At 36.2% G+C, this 14,048-nt stretch overlaps 1 protein-coding gene across 7 annotated transcripts in view; it reads right to left on the reverse strand.

Annotated features, from left to right (window-relative positions):
- The window catches only part of PLS3 (plastin 3), an 86,220-nt gene that overhangs the window by 24,772 nt on the left and 47,400 nt on the right, over positions 1–14,048 (reverse strand). For 3 of the 7 annotated variants that reach the window (XM_059679437.1, XM_059679436.1, XM_059679438.1), the window contains exons 2-3: positions 13,439–13,511; positions 11,394–11,477 (exon numbers count right to left, since the gene is read on the reverse strand). In XM_059679437.1, the coding sequence (XP_059535420.1) occupies positions 11,394–11,457 (64 nt within the window). In that variant the 5' untranslated portion in view covers positions 11,458–11,477; positions 13,439–13,511. Of the gene's footprint in view, positions 1–11,393; positions 11,478–12,946; positions 13,098–13,417; positions 13,512–14,048 lie in introns of all 7 variants that reach the window. The other 4 variants (XM_059679439.1, XM_059679440.1, XM_059679441.1 and 1 more) reach the window with 3 other exon arrangements.

A 14,048-nucleotide genomic window follows, 5' to 3' on the forward strand; every position in this document is an offset into this window, starting at 1 on the left:
CAGTTTATGAACTTGCCTAAATACAATTTTTTCTTTCATATTGTTTAGTACCTAAGGTTGTTTGAAAGGGAAAAGCAAATTTTAATAGAAAGAGTAGGGTTTTACATCATGTATCCTGTATATTAAACAGTGTATAAGTAGCTTTGCTTATTAAAATAGCAACCCAAATATTAAGAAAGCACAGCTGCTTAATAAAATCAGAATCAAACAATGAAGTTAATAGAACTTATTAAAAGAATACATTGTACACCAATAAAACACTGACATGGTATAAAATAATTTTTATTGTAGCTATTTGGGTGTTTTCCTTCTTCTTCCATTAGTCTAATAGAATAGTTTTATGAGTTAATGCCGATTATATTACAAAGCACACCTCAAATTAAGTTACCATTTTCAGTGCCAATTTCTTAAATTAATGTAAATAAACATTAGTCCAACACAAATATAAAGTTCATAAAAATAATTGCAGCTCTGAGTAATGCAAGTGTCTACCATGACTCTATAAATAACTTTTTTTGTGTGTGCTACTAGAGTTTTAGCAGAGTATATATCTCAGTACTGATGATGCTTAATCTGAAACTGTTAAATGAAAAAGAAAAACCCACAAAAACTGATCAATGACCAAAAGTTTATTTAAAAGGAGAGTGCTAATGTACTGAGGTTTGTGATCACTTGAGCATTTTTTTTTTTTTTTAGTAAAGAAAGTTGGGCAGCCACTATGGAAGACAGTATGGAGTTTCCTCAAAAAGTTAAAAATGGAACTCCCATTTGACCCAGTGATCCCACTTCTAGGAATATATCCCAAGAAACCAGAAACACCAATCAGAAAGGATATATGCATCCCTATGTTCATAGCAGCACAATTTACCATAGCTAAGATCTGGAAACAGCCTAAGTGCCCATCAGCAGATGAATGGATTAGAAAACTGTGGTACATCTACACAATGGAATACTATGCTGCTGTAAAAAAGAAGGAACTCTTACCATTTGCAACAGCATGGATGGAACTGGAGAGCATTATGCTAAGTGAAATAAGCCAGTCAATGAAAGAAAAATACCACATGATCTCACTCATTTATGGATAATAAAGACCATTATAAACTGACGAGCAAAAATAGATACAGAGGCAGAGCAGTATCAAATAGACTGTCAAACTACAGCGGGAAGGCTGGGGAGGGCTGGGGGAGGTGGGTAAGAAATCAACAGAAGGACTTGTATGCATACATATAAGCATAATCAAAGAACACAAGACACTGGGGGGTAGGGGAAGCTGGGGGAATGTGGCGGGGGGACATATGTAATACTCTCTGTAATGCTTTAAGCAATAAAACAAAATTAAAAAAAAAGAAAGTTGGCCTTTCACCAGCAATTTCAAATACCTACTGTTTAACAATGCTTTTTATTTTTATTCTTTATTTCCCCAGTAATTTTCATGTATATTGAATTATTATAATAAAAGGAAACAATCTGAATAGAGAAATGCCCCAAGATGATCATGGCACTGTTCAAGACAAGACAATGTTTTGTGAATAGTTAATGTAGTGGTCCATTACTTAAAAACTCTGTACCGGGTACTGTTCTTGGAATTGCAGATACTGCAAACAATGAAAGAAATTCTTGCTGTCAAAGAGCTCACATTCCAATGACAACTAATAAGCAAATATAACATGAGGTATGACTATAAAATATAATGTAATGTAAGTGCTCCGAAGAAAAAATAAAGCAAGGGGTTAGACTGGGTGCTAATTTACTCCCTCTTCCCAGGGGACATTCAGAAACTTCTAGAGACATTTTTGGTCAACACTTTGAGGAAGTTGCATTTGAATGATGACATAGGTGAGGTAAGCGAGCAAATCATGTGGGTATCTGGGGGAAAAGACTGCGGGAAGAGGAAACAGAAAATGTGACGTCTGATGTGGAAGAGTGTCTAGTTTATTTAGGGAACAGAAAAGATCCAGTATGACTTGAGCAGAGTAAGCAAAGGAGAAAGTGAGAGATTAAGTCAGGTAGCTGATCATAAAACTTCTTAAAGGCCATGAAACATAGTTTGGACTTTATCCTAAGTATTATCTCAGTGTACTTCATATTGGCCATTTTTGGCCAATTATTAAAATATTAAATATCCTGTATGAAACCATTTCCCCTGATAAAATTCGATGTTTAGTTTTTTTAAAAAATATTTTTATTGATTTCAGAGAGGAAAAGAGAGGGACAGAAAGTAACATCAACGATGAGAGAGAAGCATTGATCGGCTGCCTCCTGCATGCCTACACTGGGGATTGAGCCCACAACCCAAGACATGTGCCCTGACCAGGGGAACCGTGACCTCCTAGTTCACAGTCGACACTCAACCACTGAGCCACGCCAGCCGGGCCTATGTTTAGTTTTAATGAAGTATACTCCAGAGTCAAACAAATGTTCATAAAAATAGATGATAAAATTTTAAATTTATCAGTTAAAATCTCTATGCTTTTAAAACATCATCCCCAGGCAGGGGGTAGGGGGTGGGCTGGAGGGGGTCAATGGGGGAAAAAGGGACATGTGTAATACTTTCAACAATAAATATTTTAAAAACAAACAAACAAAAAAACCCATCATCCCCAAACCACTCAACACTTCTGAAAATCACATTTCTTTCAAGGTAATGCTAGGGCACATCTTCACTCTCTTTGATTTGAATTTATAAAGGTCATACATCAAACACTTTATTAGTAAAGTGTTTATATGTAGAAGTCAATCCAGCAACATCTGTAGTCACTAAAAAGAACAGAGTCATCCACAAGGCACTGTGGCAGGATTTTAGCAACTTTGATGAATGAAATTCTTGGGTTTCAATACACCTTTCTCCCATGCATATACTGATGTGTTTCCTCCCATTTCTTTAAAAAGTCAGAACTGAGCTCACTGCAAGTGTGGCACAATGAAAGACACATAGCATAGCTGGAAGGACACAGCAGAGGGAGTACTGTGATACAGAATCAAATTTCACCTTGGCTACTAGCTTACACAATTTCTCTCTCCAGGTCTTATTTTTCTCATCTGTAAAAGGAGTGCTTTGCATAAAATGATCTTTCTCTAAGGTCCCTTTTTAGCTCTAACACACCCTGACTCTAAATTCGATACACACAGGACTTCACAAACCACACTCACACACACCCCCACACATACCTTTTTTAAATGAGATAAAATCATAATACATATTAAAAAAATATGGAGTAATATTCTGACCATTACTATACCTCATTATATAAATAAATTTCCTTCATTTTTTCTGACACCTTTATTGAAGGAAGTAGCTTATTCTGTGCAACTATCAAAACTTTGTCCACTTTAGCAATTTCTGATAGAAAATATTTTAAAATGTATTCTATTTTCCTCTGACGTTTGAAATGACATAATCGGAGTTTAATTTAATCTCCAGTTTATACCTAGCATATAACAGGTACTTAACTGTCCTTGTATTCTCAGAGATATAATAAAAGTAGAAGGTAGAGATGCTTTAAAATAAATATTGGAGAACTATAATGAATTCAAAGCTACCTGAGAGTCTAGTCTATCTGGCAGTTTATTCGCAATAGAGTTGTAGGCAAAGGGGAGAACTACCACTTGGGTGAGCCCCCTCTGAAATAACCTCTCATGAGCATTAATTAGAAGCTCACTGATGTGATTAAAAGATGCCAGGAAGTAGCCACCCTAAAATATAACTAACATAAAATAACCACATGTGGAAACTCCATTTCAAAGTAAGAGTAGTAATAACAGATGCTTTAGTAACTGACAGGAACATTTTAAAGGGGGAGGGTTGGAGGAACAAGAATTGTCATTTCATGACAATCCTATTAGGTTGCAAACCCCTTGATATTCTTCTTAATCTTTTTTATTTTACCTCCCACCCCAATACATAGCACAGTACCTTGCATATAATAAGCAATGGAAAAAAAATGATTTCTGTAGAATCATTGATTCCTAAGTAATTAATCAGGAAAAGAATGCTCTAATCTAATGAGCATTTTAAAAACAAAATTAAACAACAATGACAAAAAAACAAAAAAGAAATAGCACTACCAGACTGAATGGCAATAAGGACAGAAATATCCCTTAAATAACATTCAATCTCATTTACTTTGTTCTAATCCTGTCCCCACCCAGAAGCCTTCAGATCTGTAATTTGGTTTTCTAAGTGAACACACCCACTGAGGAGTACCCAAGTAGACAACCAGTGATGGTTGTCAGGTTCAGGACCTCTCTTGTTCTAAATGTAGAAACCTGCTTTACTGTATTAAGGAAGACAATGGATACTTGTTTAGCATGAGCGAACCTCCAGAGCAAATTGAGTACCTACTCTGTGGCAGGCACTGGGCTACATACCAGATACAGAAATTAATCAGACAGAACATCCTGGTTTGTACTTGAAACCGTGGCTTTAAAATCCTTGCAAAACTTTTGAGTCACTTAGAATATCTACCCTATATCTTTGCTGAGATGGGAGAAGAGTCACTGAACATGTGTCATTTAGTTTTACATATTTTAAAAGCTTCACCTATTTTATCAGTATATCTAGCTTTTACTACCTCCTGTGATCAAAGGCATTTTTTTCTGTTCATATTTTATTCTTTTTTTAAAATGGAATCTATTTGTGGACATTGGTTAATAAAATAATATAGGTTTCAAGTGTACATTTCCATGATACATGATCTATATATTGCACTGTGTGCCTAGAATTCTTAAATCACATCTTTTGAAGAAAACAATTTCAATTTCAATAAGAAGGCAGAGGAAGTCTAAAAAGGCAGCTTGCAATTAATTTTACAACATATCCCAGCTGCTAAAGTACTTGAAAGACAAAATTGGGTGCAATTATTTTTAAAGAGTTTTATGCTAATTTATGCTAATCCCCAGCCAACACACACACACACACACACACACACACACACACCCTTAAACAATATCAGAGATGTAACATGCTGTACTTTGAAAGGGCAGGAAATGAGATAGAACAGTGGCATTTTAGAAAGCTCCCATCATCAGTGACATTATTAAGCAGGAGCTCAGAACTAAGTTTGATGGTGAACTTTTCCTTTTCTGGGTTTGACATAAACGTAAGATTTAATAATAACCCGACCCAAAATACACAGACCTAGACTGAAAACAGTTTTAACAACTAAAAACTAAAATCACAACTGCCTGGCATAATGGCATCCTTGATGTTCTCATTCAAGGTGTAAGTACTCTGGAACCCTTTTCTGACACATTTCCCACTTCTTCACTAACTATACATTGGCATGGGGTCAGACAGGTTCTGTATTTTGAAGACTTCTGTTCCAGCAACATATAGTCAACCACCCGATAAAGTAGATACTATCATATGACCTATATTGCCTAGAGTATTCTCAATGTTTCTGTAAGCATATGTCTCAACTTGTTGGTCCAGAAAATTTGGACAGTATGAGTACACTTTAATGGGAGGCAGGAAAGAAGAAACTCCACCTACCCACTGACCAAAGTTCTACAGAGAGTAGAGCTAAATTTCAATAAACTGACCAAGTGTTCTGATTTTTTAAAAAATATATTTTACTGATTTTCCACAGAGAGGAAGGGAGGATAGAGAGCTAGAAACATTGGTGAGAGAGAAACATCAATCAGCTGCTTTCCGCACACCCCCTACTGGGGATGTGCCCGCAACCAAGGTACATGCCCTTGACCGAAATCGAATCTGGGACCCTTCAGTCCACAGGCCTGCGCTCTATCCACTGAGCCAAACCAGTCAGGGCAAGTGTTCTGATTTTTAAAGAAAAATCACTAAACTTAAAAAATAATCCCTAAGAGGCCCCCATGCGGCACCAGAAAGGCTCATCTTTCACGCAGGCTACTGAACTATCAGGAAGGAACCAACTGTTTGTAACAACAGATTCTCTCTGTGTGCCTCCTCTCTCTTTCGTGACACATGTAGGTTCACATCTGCATTCTGTTTGAAAAGAAACCTCATTATGCTCTTCTACCAAGTATTATTTTCAATGCCAGCTAACTCTCCCAACACCCTCCCCCAAGTAACCTTAAAGTAAATAAACTTATTATGCAGCCATGTTCCTGCAGAAGTTTGAATCACACCAAGAATGCATATCCTTAAAAGGAAATGTTTTCCCTCCCCTTGCATCCTGTTATTTAAGCTATTTTAAGTACTTGTCTGGAGAAAGCTGAGCCAGAATTCAAGTGGTTTTGATTTTAGCTGCTGTTTTACACTGCCCATGTTCAGGTGGTATGTGGAGCAATCTATCACTTCAGACGCATCTTTTGGGGTGCTACTTCGTCTTATAAACCTGACAGTAAGAAAGACTGGGATTTCCTTTGACCCCCAAGTTGTGTGTGTGTGTGTGTGTGTGTGTGTGTGTGTGTGTGTGTGTGTGTGCTTTAACCATCCTTGACTCTGTCTAAATCTAGCATCTTTCTTTGTAGAGGATGCATATGTGGGTCCTCATCTGCCACACAGATGCAACCTCTTTACTAACCCACCCTGGACAGTGCTCTTTAGGACTTAAAGAAGAAAACCAATCAAGTGCAGATGCACTTCCTTTCCGAAAAGCTTGGTTTAAAAGTTCCATTTAGTTTAACCAATATATTCCACAAAATTTTTGCACTAAAAAAGACAAAAGGAATGTAACAATAATGGATTTACACACATACACACGTGACCTTACATGTCCATGAAAGCACACAATATGTTCATTTAAAATACTCAGCCAAAAGACTTGTGCAGAAGAATTTAGATTATATTCCACCCTAAAATCTAAGCAGTAAAGTCAAGCTTTCATTGGCATTAAAACTTTAGAAAAGGCAGCTGCTAAACATCTCCAGATGCTTAGCTGAACATGAATTTTGCCTTTCCCAGCTTATACCTTTTGAGGTAGCTCAGTTTAGCAAATATATGAGGCAGTTTAATGCGTCCCAGCTAAAGGTAGAATGAAGGTTCCTACCCAAGAGTTCATACTAACAGTGGATCCCCTAAGGTGGAGATCAAGTACAGCTGAAGGCTGAACAAGGTTAGAGAGCTGAGACAGACAATCAAAAGTGTTGTCTAGCAATTCTTTTCCAACTCAAAATTTCTAGCAGGACCATCGTTTTCCACTTGCTGCCATTCTCCCACCTTAAAAACACATACTAGTTCACAGCTACACACATGCTCTCATGAGCACATTCTCACACACATGTGCTCCTGCTCTCCCCCGCCCCGCATACTCACACACCTTTTTAGCATTTGCAGAATTTTTATTGTCTTTGATGACTTTTTTTTTACACACTTTTATTCTATCTTCCATACCGTCAAAACATGGTTTTTCAAACTATTCTAAGACCTCCATTTCTAATATTCCATCTGTAATTAACCAGATGGCACAGTGAAAGAGTACTGGCCAGTTTATTTTTTTGGTTGGCCTATAGTTTTATTTTTTAAGTCATAATTAAACAAATATGCACTGATGTAGTTTTATTGAATACTAAAAGTAAATCCAACTAAACCACCATGTTTTTTTGTGGCATCACCCTGATGTGGTTTTTATATACTAGAGAATATCAAGTAACTTGAAACAACTCAACTTCCTGAGATGAGAAAATCTGCTATAGCTACAACCACCATAACCAACATTTCTTGGCTTAGTTTGGTGGGCAACCTCAAAGGAATATACCCATACTATTCCTAGTCATTTAAGAAACCCCATTATTCTTTTATTTCAAAACTGCTGAATTCATTTTTTTTAAAGCACAGTAGCTAGTGATTGCTTAGGAGAGAAAAAGTCAGATGTAAGCGTTTGCAGGATTAAAGGCCAATCTGAAAAGACTTACATTCCATAAATTGATCTTTATTACAAGTAATCATCCAAATGATCTAGCAAAATCAGAATGTAAAAGGCATTCTAGTTGGTAAATATTAACTTCCTAAGTGTTCTGAAAGTTTTAAATTATTCTTCTTTAGGAAGAACTTATGCAGCATTGCAGCATTTCAATTCAAACAGAAACACCATGAAGTAGGAACAAAGTGAGAGCCAGGGCTTCTGCCATCCCAGTGGGAAATACTGGAAACAAATGTTGAGAAAATTTAAATAATGAAATGAAAATATACTGCTGGGAGCTTAACACTAAGCAGGTGCAGAAAGTGAGTGAAAGGAGAACTTTAAACCCTAATACTCTATTTATTGCTAGTAAAGAGTTTCAAAGCACTATTAGTTGATTGAACAAAACACATGACTAGTGGTAATAATTACAGAGATTTTCCCCACACACTATGATTTTGCTGAATTTCTAAAGAGGAAAATCAAAGCTATTTTTGTTAATAGATGGGAAAAATCGTATAATGATTTCCATATTTTGTCACAAATGAACTGAGATCAAGTAGTCCTCACTACTCCCAAAATAATAATTGTCCTTGACAGGAAAATAAGTTATGGAGCTTGTTTTTGACATCAGGTTTCCCTGGCCAGAGTGGCTCAGTTGGTTGAGCATCGTCCCGGGCTCCAAGCAAACCAGGTCGGGGCACATGCCCAGGTGCTTGTGGGTGGCGACCAAAGGATGTTTCTCTCTCACACTGATGTTTCTCTCTCTCCCTCTCCCTTCCTCTAAAGGGGAGAAAATGGGGGACATCTCTAATACTCTCAACAATAAAATAAATTTAAAAATAAAGTGCTTAAAAGAATAAAAAAATATTTAAAAAATCAAATCAAGTTTTCCTGAATGAAGAAAAAAATAAAAGGATTTCCATAACAACTTTGACAATTGCTGAGGGCTCCGTAACTAACAACAACTAAAAACTACAAAGATTTTAAAAGAAAATCAAAAGATTCAGCTGGGTCTTTAAACACTTTTCTCAGAGACTACACATAAGCCTTTATTATGCTGAAAAAATATATAAGTTTTATGTGCTATAATGTAGTGGCCAAAACCTTTAGTAATAAATTCCACCATGATGAAAATCTTCATAATAAAGGGCCCCTTTGGGTTTATAGTTGATAATGACAAAGTCCTACTACATGAAAAGACTATATACAATTCCTTGGGATTCAATCAATTAAATATTTATTGAGAACCTAACATGTGTGTAACACTGAACTAGATACTGAGTGGGGGAATACAAAATAATAAAATGCAAAACAGGAAGAAATTTTGGACTCCAGAATTCCTAAGTACAGCATATCTATACTAATAAAAGGGTAATATGCTAATTATACCAGACATCTTCTGGACGTCCATCTGGACAAAGCCATGGTGGCGGGGCCGAGGCAGAGGCAGTTAGGGGCGATCAGGCTGGCAGGGGAGAGCAGTTAGGGCGATCAGGCCGGCAGGCAGGTGAGGGGTTAGGAGCCAGCGGTCCCAGATTGTGAGAGGGATGTCCAACTGCCGGTTTAGGCCCAATCCCTGAACCGGCAGTTGGACACCCCTGAGGGGTCCCAGAATGGAGAGGGTGCAGGTCGGGCTGAGGGACCTCCCCCCCCCCCCGACCCTGCATGAATTTCATGCACCGGGTCTCTAGTAAGAGTAATAAGAGTCTGCATACATTAGGAATATGTGTATGCCTGGTAGGGACTCCAATAAGCCATATGGTCCAATCTCTTGCCTTTGGGAAGCTGTTTGCCAACCCTAAATCCTCCAAAATATAACATTAAGACAGCAGTTCCAACAATGAGCCTTTCTTGTAGTCCAAGCTCTAATTGATCCCTCACTTAGTACAATTAACCCTGTTTCTTCCATGGAGGTAATTGGTCAACCCTCTTTATATCATTAAGCTTTTAAGGAACAATTAAGCTCTTTTACTGATAAAAGGTATTCCAGTTCCATCAGGTAAACATATTTAATTTATCTTTAAGTTTAAAAAAATATTGTTCACAGAAATATTTCTGTACATGAGAAAAAGGCCTGTATTCAACAGTAAACATTTATTTGAGGCAGCAAGGCCTTGAAGAATAAAAAATAGCACTAATAAGTCATGGTCCCTACCCCAAAATTCTATTCATAAAGAAACAAATTAGGCTGTCCCCAACACTGAAAGATGAATTTGAAAAAAACAAAGTTCAAATGAAATATAATCCTAAAACAATTATAAGGTGATTTCTATAGAATAATGAGATTTTAAAAATCTTGCAGCCAAGAATTTACCTGCTGGGTTTTCATAACCAGTCTAATATCAGATTGGGTAGTAGTCTTACAGTAAATGGTATCTATGGCTGATTTTGTTTTCACACACACACACATCATGTTAGATTCTGGACAATTTAATCTTTTCTAGTTAGAATTCTGATGGGATTATGAATAGTCACTCTGGCTGGTGCTCATTATTCTTCCCAAGGCATGTCATCCTATATAATAAAAGGCTAATATGCAAATTATTTCCTCGTGAGTTGGACCGACTGGGAGTTTGACCGCTTGCTATGACATGTGCATACCACCATGGGGCAGCGTGTAACAAAGGAAGGCCCCAGCCGGCAGCTGGAAGCCCCCGATAGACCCTGATTGCTGGCCAGGCCTAGGGACCCTACCCGTGCATGAATTTCGTGCACTGGGCCTCTAGTTACTAATAAATGCCTTCATAGAAAATATTGATAAAAAATGTACTTTTCACTAATGGGATTTCCTGCATAGGTCAAGACTAGATTCTGTTTTAAACAACAAATCACTATAATCTAACTTTATAGACTAATCAAGGAGATACCAAGTAGTAATAGTTTACTTCTCTAAGCACACATTGACTCATCAATAGTCAGCTCTTACCATTTTCTCATTATCTCTACTGACTTGACCTGAGCACTGAGGTTTGCATGTAAATACTATATATAAACTGCTTTCATAGCTGAAAAATTCTAAGACTTGCTATATGATGTTAAAGTATGATAAACCAGATGGCATATTATGCCTTCCCATCCTATATTGATGCTATAATTTAATGTGAAGGTAGAACAGTCTGCATTATGCAAAGGTACTGAAGATACATGAAAAAAGCAAGAAAGCCAAGCTAATTAGGGAAAGGGAAAGCAGCATCTGATGATCCTTAAACATTTTCAGGGGTCACACATCCCTTTGAGAATATTGTAAAAGCTCCAAATCCTCTCCTCAGAAAAATGATTCACCAAATATGATAACACCACAAAATTTGTTTAAAATTTCAGGAGTCACGACAGCCCTAATTAAGGACTGGGATCCTGAACCAAAAACCTTTGGCCATGTTAGATAGATAGTAGATATAATTATAAATAATAAAGTTTAAGTGTGGCTTTTAAAACTTTATCCCATCGATTTTAGCTATCTTGCCCTAAGGTTTAAAATTAACCACTCATATAACTTTTTAGAGAAATAACTTTAATTAGGGCCAATAAAGACTGCTTTACTATAGTTATACTATAAAAAATACTTACCAACTTTTGCAAAGGCCTCTTTGAGTTCGTCAAGCTCATCTTTGGAAATCTGAGTGGTAGCCATCTCATCTATTTAAAGAAGTCCTAAAGAGAAACGCAAAAGGTTTCAGACTTTAAAAACTTTGTGATAAATATAAGTACTCTTGTGAAATTCTCATCTTTGCAATAATTTAAACAGAAAACCAATACCATCTGAATAGATTCCCATATTAGTAGCTGTAGCCAAGCTAAAGAAAACAAATAAATGAGAAGTTGATCATTTACCAAAAGTTACTAAAAAAATATTTCCAAAACTAAAAGTCAAAATTACATGACCAAAGATTCATGGAAAATATAACTTTTCCAATGATCCATTTATTTTTAAATTTATCTTACTGTTTCTTTCCATTTTCTAGCTTTATTGATATATAATTGGCATATAATGTGTAAATTTAAGGTGTAGAACTTGGTAATTTGATATATGCATACATTGTGCAATGATTAGCACAGTAGGGTTAATTAACATGTCCTTCACCTTATAGTTACCATTTTTCCATCAAGCTGCTTTAACATTGATGTTTAAATAGCACAAATTACATTTGGTCTTGATATAGAAATACACATGTGCTAATAAACATATCTTTATGCACATATCATTTGAGTTTACCCCCTTTCCGATTTGGCTAATAATTTTACATATTTCACCAATAGAGCAGGGGTTGGCAAACTCTGGCCTTTGGGCCAAATCTGGGCTGAGTATAGATAAACAAACATTTGCAGTCAATTTTGATGATAAGGCCCATTAACTTTGAACCCCAGTTAAGTGAAATGTTATCTCCCACAAATTCCATTCTTTTCATCAGTAGACCTGAATTACTTTAAAAAATGTACTCGATTATTTTATTTTAAATTTCACCAGTAAAATTTTGTGTAAACAATGTTATATCCTTGATATCAATAATATAATATTCTTGATTTTGCCTCTTGGCTCACAATATTTATGATCTGAACCTTTGCAGAAAAATTACAATACATAAAGGGGGTGTGTACCACAAGGTTAATCCCCAAATACAAACCTATTAACAATTTTTAGAGACAAGGCAATGAAAACAATTGTGTGTCGCTTTTTTGCCTCTCTTTTTTCCCCCTTTAATCTTTCTAAGGACTTTTACTTTTTAGAACAGCTCTAGGTTCATAGCAAAATTGAACAAAGTAGAGTTCGGTTCTTATGTAGCTTTTTGCCCTCATACACAAGTCTCTTCCATTATCGACATCCTGCACCAGACTGGTACGTTTGTTACAACCTACATTGACACATCATAATCAGCCAAAGTCCATAGTTTACATTAGGTTTACTCTTGATGTTGTACAGTCTATGGGTTTTGACAAACAATACCTAATAACATGTATCCACCAGTAAAGTAGCAGAAGTTTCACTGCCCTAAATGTGTTGCCTTTTCAAAAAAGTTATTCAATGTGTTAAATTTCACAAACTCCATAGTACACAATACAAATTTGAGAACTTATATTTATCCATGTTAGACATTTTTATTGGAAGTTTAAAAACTACTCACAATCCATCTTTTTTACATTAAAGCCTGATACTCAGTAGAGAGAGGCTCTCAAGAGAGAGCTGGGCCGCATCTGTCTTTTTCACAGCCACAGTTGTCATTTCTGGAATTCATCACAGTCTCAGACACATGGTAAGGCACCAATAAAATAGTACTGCAATAAATTCATCCATTCAGCAACTATGTACCAAGCGCTACATTAGATAACTTCATATTCATGTTCATTCCCTGAACCCTCACAACAGCCTTATGAGGTGAATATACTTACTGCCTTTTTTCTTATTATATAACTTAGGCTTGGAGGGACCACAGAACTGGAATTCAAAGACAGGTTTCTTAAATTCTTGGGGAATTTTAAAATGACCATATTATACTATTAGCTCAGTTTCCACCATAATGCAATACACACTTATAATGACCAATTAAAAGAATTAATTAAAAACAGACTTTTAAAGAACCTAAAATAGAACTTGCCTGTTCACAAACTTTCCTTACCTGTGATGTCAAGATGTCACAACTTCTCAGTAGATAAGTTGGGTAAAAACACTTTTCTGAGTGGTCTCAGGATCTATAAGGTAAAGAAAGATCTTCACTTAGCTCTGAAGTCAGGTATTTTATAGATTAAACATAAAAAGCAAATTTTTCTTAAGTTAAGCTGCAACCCAATGATAATGCTTTTAAAAAGTATTCTATACTTTATTAATATGAGGTTCAACACTTGTGATTACAAAAATACTATGGAGGATTTATTCCAATTTTCTTTATGCGTATTTTAGTAAGCATGCTTTCAATACAGAATTATTACCCATCTCCATGGATTATAGCATACAGAACAAGGGCACAGAAAGTCTGAAAGTGAGCCTGCCTCTGAAAATCCAAAACATGTGGCCTCTCCTTTATCTCTAAAAGTCCTTTCCAGTTTGGGTAGTTTGAGAGTCAGGAATAATCTAAAGTATGTGAGTTTGTTTTTGTTTTTTTAAAAAAAGACTTCTGATTTTATTTTCATACTACCACATCACTTCCACGCAGAAGAAAATTGTCAAAGAAGGTTCTGGACATAACCCCGCCTGCCCCACCCTTCATTCCTGCTGACCAGTGGCTCCTG

The sequence above is a fragment of the Myotis daubentonii genome, chromosome X (assembly GCF_963259705.1).
Source record: "Myotis daubentonii chromosome X, mMyoDau2.1, whole genome shotgun sequence".
Taxonomy (NCBI): domain Eukaryota; kingdom Metazoa; phylum Chordata; class Mammalia; order Chiroptera; family Vespertilionidae; genus Myotis; species Myotis daubentonii.